Source organism: Berghia stephanieae, chromosome 1, assembly GCF_034508935.2.
Source record: "Berghia stephanieae isolate SIO BIC M18660-M18661 chromosome 1, UCSD_Bste_1.3, whole genome shotgun sequence".
Taxonomy (NCBI): domain Eukaryota; kingdom Metazoa; phylum Mollusca; class Gastropoda; order Nudibranchia; family Aeolidiidae; genus Berghia; species Berghia stephanieae.
Genome location: NC_088360.1, coordinates 27,712,434 through 27,723,751, shown reverse-complemented (window position 1 = coordinate 27,723,751; position 11,318 = coordinate 27,712,434). Strand labels below are relative to the sequence as shown.

Below are 11,318 nucleotides of genomic sequence, written 5' to 3'. Positions count from 1 at the left end.
TAGTGAGAATCACTCACAAACGCGGGTGGCAAAATACAATAACAAAGGCTTGAGTGACGTCAACTGCATACTATCTATAGATAGTATGCAGATGACGTCACTCAGACCTTTGTAATTGTTTTTGCCATCCGCGTTTGTGAGTTGTTCTCACTAAACTGTATTAACCAGACTATAAAAGTTCATGGTTACACAGAGTTTGTGTGTTGGTCCGTTATACTTCCGGATGGCAATGTTGTGAACTCCTTGGCCAAGCGCATTCTATCTATACACAATATGCAAAGACAACAGACAACGCCAAATATCCTGTGATCACCACGATATGACCTCACCATCACCGAGGAAACCCTGCATCAAAAAAATGCCCCCTTCTATCCCACATTTCTTACACACTACAATAACACATCAACCAACCCCCCTCCCCCCCCCCCCCCCATCTTCAAACTTGTCACATCACAAAGATTTTGTGACATTGTCGATGTCGACAGTCTCAGGGTTGGTGGGAAGATCTCTCCCTGTCATCCACGACTTGTGTTTTATTACCATTTACCTTTGTGTACTGATATTCACAGATATGATTTATATGTATCAAGCTAGGACTTCATATATATAGATGTCGCTGATATCAAGACAACGGTAGGTTGTCCGTATGTGGGATTCGATCCTACCAAAGAAATCAATTAAAGAAAGAATACACAATAATAACAGAAAAAATTCATCCTTCACAGCCATTAAGCCCACGGATCCGCGAAGTCCCATGATTGAGAGTTTTTAACGGAAGTCTCATGTTTGGGATTTTATTTTTTTAGAAAATGAGGGTCATTTTAATCGATAGATATTTGAAGGACGAGATTTCTGGACAAAATTTTAAATACGTGTTTGTTGGGTTTTTTTTTTTCAGAATACGACAGAGATATTCTTGAGTTTATCGGTTTTGTCATAATAAAATTAGCCTTGGAGTGGGGAAAGACATAATTTTCCTCGAGAGGAATATAACGACAACGCATATCTCAAATCTGAAAGACAAAAGACAATCATATAGATAGTATGCAGATGACGTCACTCGGGCCTTTGTTATGGTTTTTGCCATCCGCGTTTGTGAGTTGTTCTCACTTAACTGTATCAACCAGACTATAAAAGTTCACGGTTACACAGAGTTTGTGTGTTGGTCCGTTATACTTCCGGATGGCAATGTTGTGAACTCCTTGGCCAAGCGCATTCTATCTATAGATAGTATGCAGATGACGTCACTCAGGCCTTTGTTATGGTTTTGCCATCCGCGTTTGTGAGTTGTTCTCACTAAACTGTATTAACCAGACTATAAAAGTTCATGGTTACACAGAGTTTGTGTGTTGGTCCGTTATACTTCCGGATGGCAATGTTGTGAACTCCTTGGCCAAGCGCATTCTATCTATAATATGTTACAGCGAATGACATAATCAGTCGGATGGTGAAAAGGTTTGAACTGAAATATTGCCAAGTTAAGTTAGAATCTAGAAGGTCAATTTTTATCGAGCATGAGCTTCTGTCATATATAATGATTAAATCAACCCTTTTTGTACATCTTCGGGAAATATCAAAGATAAATTTCACTTCTAAATATTTTTTACAGCTTGTCAAGTTGAAAAAGTGTGACATTTGAGAAAAGTTGTTGGATACCTTTCCCATACATCTGACCATAACTTCATGAAAAAAATCACCTGATTTACTTCATATAAAGATTGAGATGCTATGCGGAGCGTATTCTTTCAGAAAAGGCAAAATATTGCAAATCCGAAATGTTCACCTTCCGAATGATTATGTCATGCACTGACACATATAGATAGTATGCGCTTGGCTAAGAAGCTCACAACATTGCTATCCGGAAGTATAACTGGGCAGCATACAAAACTGTGTGTAACCATGAACTTTTATAGACTGGTTAATGCAGTTCAGTGAGAATTACTCATAAACGCGGATGGAAAAAAACAATATCAAAGACCCGAGTGAAGTTAACTTCTAACTATCTATATCTGCCGTATAAACAAATGGATGACGTTGAACGTGGTGTTATCAGAACCATTTTCATTACTTGCCTGCCATCTGAAATAATCAGCCCCACAAAATCTGAACATCACTCACTGTTTTAACGCAGAAAATTGAAGAAAGAAAAGAAAAGAAAAAACCACCAAAACATGGCGTTGTCAGGTATCGCGATGTAATTCCTTCATCGGTGTGTCAAAAATGGTGATATATACTCAAACTGTGGGGCTGACTCATTAATCTGCTTGGCATGTACTAAATGTATCTATTGGGAATAGCCTTCAACAGTCGTGACGTCACTTCCCTCGTAATGATGCATAGTAACTTAGTAACTGGTTCTAAACTATCGGAACAATGAGCTAATGAACTTCTACTCCAACGAGCATAAAAGTGTGTCCAGAAGAGAAAAACATTAAAAATTTGATCATGTTTTGATTTTCATACATTCTGATAACAGAAAAAATTCTTGCCAGCATGGAGAATAAAAAGTACCGATTTTCTTTGTTTAGAACCAAGTTGCTAATTGCTGGGCGACGTGACGTCAGACTATTGAAGCCTATTAAGGAACGTTTGTCAAACATTTTCAATGACAGGAAATAAACAATCAGGGCACGGGACGTCTAAATGGCAGGGAGTATTCTGATTGGATAACGAATGAATGCTTAGTAACGCTTGAACCATCAATACGCTTCAACAGTCGTAACGTCACTTCCCTCATAATTACGCATTGTAACTTAGTAACTGGCTCTAAACTATAGAAACCTTGGCGGACACCTATATGAAATATTTCTCCGACGAGCAATAAAGCGTATCCAGAGGAAAAAAACAACTTTATAAATCTGATCATGTTTTGACTTTTACACATTCTGATCACAAGACATATAAAAAGTTCTAGCCAGCATGAAGAATAAAAAGTACCGATTTTCTTTGTTTAAAACCACGCACGATGGCCGCCGTTGCTGGGCGACGTGACATCAGACTATTGAATCCAATTAAGATTAGAGCGGTCTTTTCATCGTTTCCCTTGACCGCATTATATGCATCGTCCCTAAAAACATGGACAGAGATAGGGGTGTGGGACCATTTTGGGGCTGTTCCATTGCAAGCGCTCATTCAAACTCATACACAGAAATGCGTAAACTCTCAAACAAACATAAACAAAAATACACATATAGATAGAATGCGGTTGGCCAAGGAGTTCACAACATTGCCATCCGGAAGTATAACGGACCAACACACAAACTCTGTGTAACCATGAACTTTTATAGTCTGGTTAATACAGTTTAGTGAGAACAACTCACAAACGCGGATGGCAAAAACAATAACAAAGGCCTGAGTGACGTCATCTGCATACTATCTATAATATAGATAGTATGCAGATGACGTCATTCAGGACTTTGTTATTGTTTTTGGCCATCCGGGTTTATGAGTAATTCTCACTGGACTGCATTAACGAGACTATAAACGTTCAAGGTTACACCTAGTTTTGTGTGTTGGTCCGTTTTACTTCCGGATGGCAATGTTATGAGCTTTTATACCAAGCGCATTCTTTAGATAGTATGCGTTTGGCTAAGGAGTTCACAACATTGCCATCCCGAAGAAAAACGGAACAACACACAAAACGTTGTGTAACTATGATCGTTTATAGTCGGATTAATACATTTTAGTGAGAATTACTCATAAATGCGGATGGCAAAAAGCAATAACAAAGACCTGAGTGACGTCAACTTCGAACTATCTATAGTTGCAAACAAAGGCAGGGAGGAGGAGAACGTGCAAATGCAAGTATTACTCACTGTTGACACAGCCTGGGATGAGAGACCAACTTGTGAATGAAATCGTCGAGGCCCTCACGTCGATGCTGGATGAAGCCAGGGTCAAGGTTACCGAAGATCTTCTTGCCCGGAAGTCGAAGGCCGGCCTCTGGGTAAAGTTTTTTGATCTGAAACAAAATATGGAACTTTGGGTTAACATCGATCTTTTCGTTGTGATGGAAAATATATTTTTTTCTGACACTGGACAAATTTATTCTACGTGCGCTATGTGGTCATGTGGTATGACACTCGCTTTCGGATCGGAAGGTCCAGGGTTCGAGCCTCGCGCTCGGCGCATAGTTGAGTCCTTGGAGAAGGCTCTTTACTCACATTCTCTCACCGTACTCAGGTGTAAAATAAGTACCTGGCCGTTAACAGCGTTGTCTGTGTCCTAAAATTTGTCATATCGCCTAACAGGCGTCATGTCCTACATGTTAAATGTTGCTGTTGACCAGGGACCCCTTGTAAAACGCTTTGAGCACATTTAGTGGATATTGCGCTATATAAAGCTCAATTTACTTTTTTTTTAAATTTATTCTACATTCAAGTTCCAGGGTCCAAATTTTCCCAGGCATGCGAGTACGAGTATTTACCGTTTCGAGATGTTGGATCACAAATTATAGACATACACGTCTCGTACTCGTAGAGATTATCATAATGATTGTTGTTATTAATGTATTACCGTTTCCAGATGTTGCATCACAAATTATAGACATAAACGTCTCGTAGATATTATTATAATGATTGTGGTTATTGTTTATTAGTCTTACTAAATTCATTCAGTACGTTAACTGTAGCAATGACTATCCCGCACAAATCTTTGGGCCTCTTTTTCGCTCACGAAGTGCCCGAATTCGCGTCAAAATATGGGACGAAGCCTTTTCGTATATGCTATTTTAAAATATTAATTACGACGCTGTTTATCGATGAATATGACTGAAAGTTGGCACACATTTAGAAAAAAGGTCATTTTAGATTATGTCAAGCGACAAAACTCGTGCGATTAGCAGAAAACTGTTAAAAATAGATTTTTACTCTTTGGAGTAAAATATTTCTAAAACTACCGGGCGTGGAGGTTTTGTCGCTGACAAGGTAATACATGAGCATTTCTTCTTTTTGGTTGTAAAATTTCATATGAATATGACGAGTACTTTTCTCGTATTTTACAAAACACTATCCTAATTTGCTCTTCAAGTTTCAATCTTTTAATCCACTTATTACGCAAGATACAACCAAAGGTCGAAAAAAAAATGCCGAAAAGCGTCCCATATTTTCGCGTTTTTTTTCCTCTTTGCGGGTCATCCAAATAAAGGACACCTTTGAAACTGCATAACTTGTTTATTTATGAATGGATTTTCAAAATTTTACTCAGTGGAGAAAGGGCTTTGATTTTAGACAAAACATTTTTCATAATCATTGCTACTTAACTGTCGTAATCTGAAAATTTCACTTTTTTTAAAAAAAATTGTCCAGAGTACTTGTACTACATCCATCGATTAAAATGACTTTTTAAATTAAAAAAAAACATGCGTTTTTCGCCACGACATCATAAGATATCGTCGCCTTGGCATTCCACGAAGGAATGTTATAGATAACTCATCAAACAAGATGTATGATGTCAACAGGAATCACCCCTGTTGTCCAAGTGAGCAAATTGGGGGTTATTAATCTTGCTCAAGGAAAGGAAAAAAAACGAATGTGCCTATAGCGGGGCTCGAACCCGGGTCCTTCCGGGTCACAGTGCAATGCCTTAACAACTCGGCCACTTCGCCCCCTTTACCTTGTCAAAAAATCTCAAACCTGGGACTTCATTGGAGTCTTAAGGAAGTCCCAATTTCGAGAGTTTTTTTGACAAGGTGAAAGTCATTTTAATCAACTGATATAATTTAGAGGACGAGTTTTCTGGACATATTTTGTTTAATGTGTGTCTTAATAACAATAATAAATGGCATTTATATAGCGCTTTACCCCATTGTCACAGGTTCTAAGCGCTTTACATTGATATAAAACATAACATATTACAGTGAGACAAGTGTGAAGGAAACGTGATACGAATTCAATTTAACAACAACAAAATATGAAAATAATATTGCAACATTATGACGTAAAAAGGTAAAACTTTAAGCGAGATTTGAACGTTGTCAACGAATCCGAGCAGTCTTCGGATGTGTATTTATGGCGGTGTACTGTACTGTAACTGGATCATAACCAAAATTAGATTCCTAATTGAGTCAATTAAGAAGACTACAAATCTGTTGTTGTTTTAACGTTGTGTGGTTACAATATGTCGTATTATTGTTTGTCTTTAATCAATGCTGCATCGGGTTATCCTATCTAAGTATTATTTTAATCTGCTACCTTAAATCTGGAAAGTCACGTGTGTCTGTCTCTGCGTATGTGTGTGTGTGTCTGTGTGTCTGTGTGTGTGTGTGATATCGTCGAAGAATGATGTTTTTAAATTATGTTGAAATTGTATTTTAATCATTGTGCTAAGTGGCTTGTCTATTTGTTTTGTTGTTGTTGTTGTTGTTGTTGTTATTGTTGATTTATTTTTAATTGTTAATTGACTGGGGGGGGGGGGGGGGAGGGAGTAGAGAGAGGGGGAAAAGCGGGGGGGGGGGGGGGAGATAGAGGCTTTTGCGATCATGCACTCATCTCCCTATAAAAATTATTTATTATATTTTTCTTATTACATTTTACTACATATTAATATATATATATATATATATATATATATATATATATATATATATATATATATATATATATATTATATATGGTGTGTGTGTGTGTGTGTGTGTGTCTGTGCGGGTGTGTGGGTGTGACGTATGTTTAATAAATAATTTTTATAACACCTCTTTTTTTTAAATTTTATAATGGGTTTCACGCGATTGGGACACCCTTAGGGCATAAAATTCAGCGCCAGTAGAGAAAAAGTTGTAGATCTAAAGTTAAAAGTACCAAAGAAACAGCAAGACAATGGGAGCTGGTTCAAAAGGGGAACAGAAGATTCCATGAGCAATCCATCGTGATGCCAACTTTGACAATATCTAAAAGTCCTGTCTATATACAAGCAAAGAATCCCTATATGAAAGATAAACTCAAATGTTAACTAAGACAAATTGGACAAGTCAAAAGGGGAACAGAAGATTCCATGAGCAATCCATCGTTATGCCAACTTTGACAATATCTAAAAGTCCTGTCTATATACAAGCAAAGAATCCCTATATGAAAGATAAACTCAAATGTTAACTAAGACAAATTGGACAAGTCAAAAGGGGAACAGAAGATTCCATGAGCAATTCGCCGTGATGCCATCTTTGACAATATCTAAAAGTCCTATCCATACTCAAGCAAAGAACCCACCTTTGAAGGACCCACTCTAATGATAACTAAGTAGGCTACACACAATATATTCAAGACTAAATCTATAATAGTACATAAAAAAACATGACTGACAAGGGAAAAAAATACCATCTCTGGAAAAAAAAGGACTATAGATAGTTCGAAGATGACGTCACTCAGGTCTTTGTTATTGGTTTTTTTTTTTGTTTTTTTTTTTGCCATCCGCGTTTATGAGTAATGCTCACTGAACTGTATTAACCCGACTATATCATGGATATACACAGTTTTGTGTGTTGGTCCGTTATACTTCCGGATGGCAATGTTATGAGCTTCTTAGCCAAGCGCATACTATCTATAGCATTTGACTGCTTTCCTTTCGACTAAAGAAAAAGATCCCCGCCAGGACCAGGGGAAGAAACAGATCCCCACCAGGACCAGGGGAAGAAAAAAACCCGAACAATTCCAATTTAGAACAGGACAGAGAGCATTATGGAGAGGTAAAACTGATAAAGGAGGATAGATGACACATCAAAAGTGACCATAGGTAGTCAGATTACCCCACCAAGTAACACCTCTCTCATATTTGTGTTCTTGTTTACATACACGATTCAGATAAAATAGCGATATTTGACCAGTTGATGGATTGTGTACAAACAAATAATTTAATTTTACCATTGTATCAATAATATTTGTTTTTCTTTTAACTATATGAGAATAGAGTGTTATAATACGGTTTTTAACCGAAATCGTCAAGTTATTGACCTTGAGGCTCAGTCTTTCGGCTGTTGGGTCGATATAATGAATTCCCTATAACGGTCAAAAATCGTATATTATCATACATTTTAACAACAAGAAGAAACAGTCTATGTTATTACAAAGACAGTTTCGGCATATGGAAAACACACCATAGATTAAAATATCCTAAAAGCTAAATTCCCAAACAATGGTGTCTATATCCCGTACATTCCAGCAAGTCTGAGATTCCGTGTTGTAGGGGATCGGGTCCCAAAATCGATCAAAAATCGTGAAATAATATTTACCTTTAGAAACAAGAATAAACAGTCGAACAATGCCAGTTTTCGGCACATGGAAATACACCATAAATTACCAAAAAGTGAAATTTACCTTTAGAAACAAGAAGAAACAGTCGATCTTAGTACAATGACAGGTTTCGGCAAATGGAAATACACCATACATTACAAAAAAGTGAAATTTACCTTTAGAAACAAGAAGAAACAGTCGATCTTAGTACAATGACAGGGTTCAGCAAATGGAAATACACCATACATTACAAAAAAAAGTGAAATTTACCTTTAGAAACAAGAAGAAACAGTCGATCTTAGTACAATGACAGGTTTCAGCAAATGGAAATACACCATACATTACAAAAAAAGTGAAATTTACCTTTAGAAACAAGAAAAAAAAACAGTCGATCTTAGTACAATGACAGGTATCGGCAAATGGAAATACACCATACATTACAAAAAAGTGAAATTTACCTTTAGAAACAAGAAGAAACAGTCGATCTTAGTACAATGACAGGTTTCGGCAAATGGAAATACACCATAAATTACCTAAAAGTGAAATTTACCTTTAGAAACAAGAAGAAACAGTCGATCTTAGTACAATGACAGGTTTCGGCAAATGGAAATACACCATAAATTACCTAAAAGTGAAATTTACCTTTAGAAACAAGAAGAAACAGTCGATCTTAGTACAATGACAGGTTTCGGCAAATGGAAATACACCATACATTACAAAAAAGTGAAAAAATTTCAAACAATATTGCCGATAAATCCTATAATTCTAGAACGTCTGATATTCCGTATGTAAAAGGATCAGTTCCCGATCACGGTCAATGTATATTTATCATACCTTTAGAAACAAGAAGAAACAGTCGATCTTAGTACAATGACAGGTTTCGGCACATGGGAATAACACCATAAATTACCTCGAAGTGAAAAATTGTTCAAACAATGTTGCCGATAACTCTCTTACTGATAACTCCAGAATGTCTGAAATTCTCTAATGTACAGGATCAATACGGGATTCACTAATTAATACACACACACACACACACACACACACACACACACACACGTCCAGGGATGGGTAACAGTAACAGCGACACACCTCGCAGACCGTCGTCCGTCCGTCTGCCCACGTCTAGTCTACAGTACATAGAAAAGACGTCAAAGTTTGTGTTGATTAGGGGTGGGGGTGGGGCTCACATTCTGTTCTAGTTCTAGACAGTAACCAAACCTCTTTTTTTCGCCTGCCGGTTTTCATTTTGGTGTTAGTTGCCATTTTTAATAATTTTCCGTCTGTTTTTTTTTTTTTTTTTTTTGTTTTGTTTAGTTTTTCTTTTTTATTATTTTTATCTATTATTTTTATTTTTGTTGATTTTTGTTTTGCTTCTGGTTTGTTTTGTTGTTTTTGTTATCTTTTGTTGTTGTTGATTTTGTTTGTTTTGTTTTGTTTTTTTGGGGGGGGGGGGTTTTTGGGGTATTTTTTCTTTTTAATTTTTTTGGGGGGGGGGGGGGGGGTGTTTGTTTGTTACTTTTCGAAAAAGGCTACTTATTAGACTGGACAAGGCCTATTATTTTTTAATCATCGGAACACTAACACAAAAATTAGATTCATATTCTTTGATATTGTTTGAGACCTGCAAAGAGGCGATTAGTTCTCACTAAATTCTTTAAAACAGTGTAATTTTATTTTTTCAATGAATTGTTTTTGAAATAACGATTTAACATCAAACATTATCATTATGCGTCAAAATATATCTAAGTAATCTATAACAGGGTGAGTGAGGGAAAAAATATAGAACAGCTACGCTACCTCATATTGTTGCTCCTACGCAATAGAAAAAATTGACCTTTCTTTAATATCAAATAAATAAATATATAAATAAATAAATAAATAAATAAATAAATAAATAAATAAATAAAAAAAAAATTAATTAATTAAATAAATAAATAAATATAAAACGAAAAAAGACAGAAAATTATTATTAAAAACTAAAAACAACAAACAAACAAACAAAAAACAAAACAAACAAAAGAAAAACAAAAAACAAAGGGGTATCTATAAGACAATTAATTCCTAACGGTATTCCAACATGCCAAAGTGCACAAGAATACAATCATATACTACCTGCCCTTAAGTAACTCTTGATTTGTCTTTGTACGACGGGGCAGTTATTGCTTTGTATAAATATATTATGATTATTATTATTATTATTATTATTATTATTATTATTATTATTATTATTATTATTATTATTATTTATTATTATTATTATTATTATTATTATTATTATTATTATTATTATTATTATATTATTATATATTATTATTATTATTATTATTATTATTATTATTATTATTATTATTATTATTATTATTATTATTATTGTCTACAATGCAACATCCAAACATCACAACACGACATTCACAATGAGAAAATCATGCTATCCTGATTCCGATGGTTCTAACTGATAATATCTTCTCCTCGGGTGTGAACGTGTTACCTATTCATTACTGGGGATAATGAGGTTATCATAATAATATGAGATCTACGTCGTTGTGGAGAGAAGACTGGCTGACGCGACTTTTCTAGGCTTAAGTCTTTCCAGTCGGGATTGGATTTTTCGGAACTTGCTAGGGCCATGTTTGTTTGTTTGTTTGTTTGTTTTTAAGGGTTTTACGGCGCTTGCAACACATTAAACGAGGTCCCAAGCTTGAGTTGTTTGTTTGTTTTTAAGGGTTTTACGGCGCTTGCAACACATTAAACGAGGTCCCAAGCTTGAGTTGTTGTTTGTTTGTTTTGTTTTTTTGCCAAGATGAGTGTCATTCAAATCGATCGATATTTGAAGGACGAGTTTTCTGGTCAAATTCTTTAATTCGTATCTCTAAATGGGCAGGAGAGTTACTTGGTTAAGGGTTTACGTAAATAGAAGACGGGATGACCATACTGCCGTAGGCTCTGGGAGGATAAAAAAACATATTTAAAAATTTGTCCAGAAAGCTCGTCCTTCACAAATAGATCGATTTAAACGACCCTCATCTTGGAAAAAAAAACTCTCAAACTTGGGATTTTGCGTACATTTAAATTTAAATCGATATTTGAAGGACAAGT

The 11,318-nt window shown here is 35.8% G+C and overlaps 1 protein-coding gene across 3 annotated transcripts in view; it reads right to left on the bottom strand.

The window, feature by feature from the left end:
• Positions 1-11,318, bottom strand: part of LOC144971234 (serine/threonine-protein kinase Sgk1-like) — a 185,991-nt gene that overhangs the window by 115,778 nt on the left and 58,895 nt on the right. For all 3 annotated transcript variants that reach the window (XM_078911748.1, XM_078911769.1, XM_078911758.1), the window contains one exon: positions 3,816-3,961. In XM_078911748.1, the coding sequence (XP_078767874.1) occupies positions 3,816-3,961 (146 nt within the window). The remainder of the gene's footprint in view (positions 1-3,815; positions 3,962-11,318) is intronic.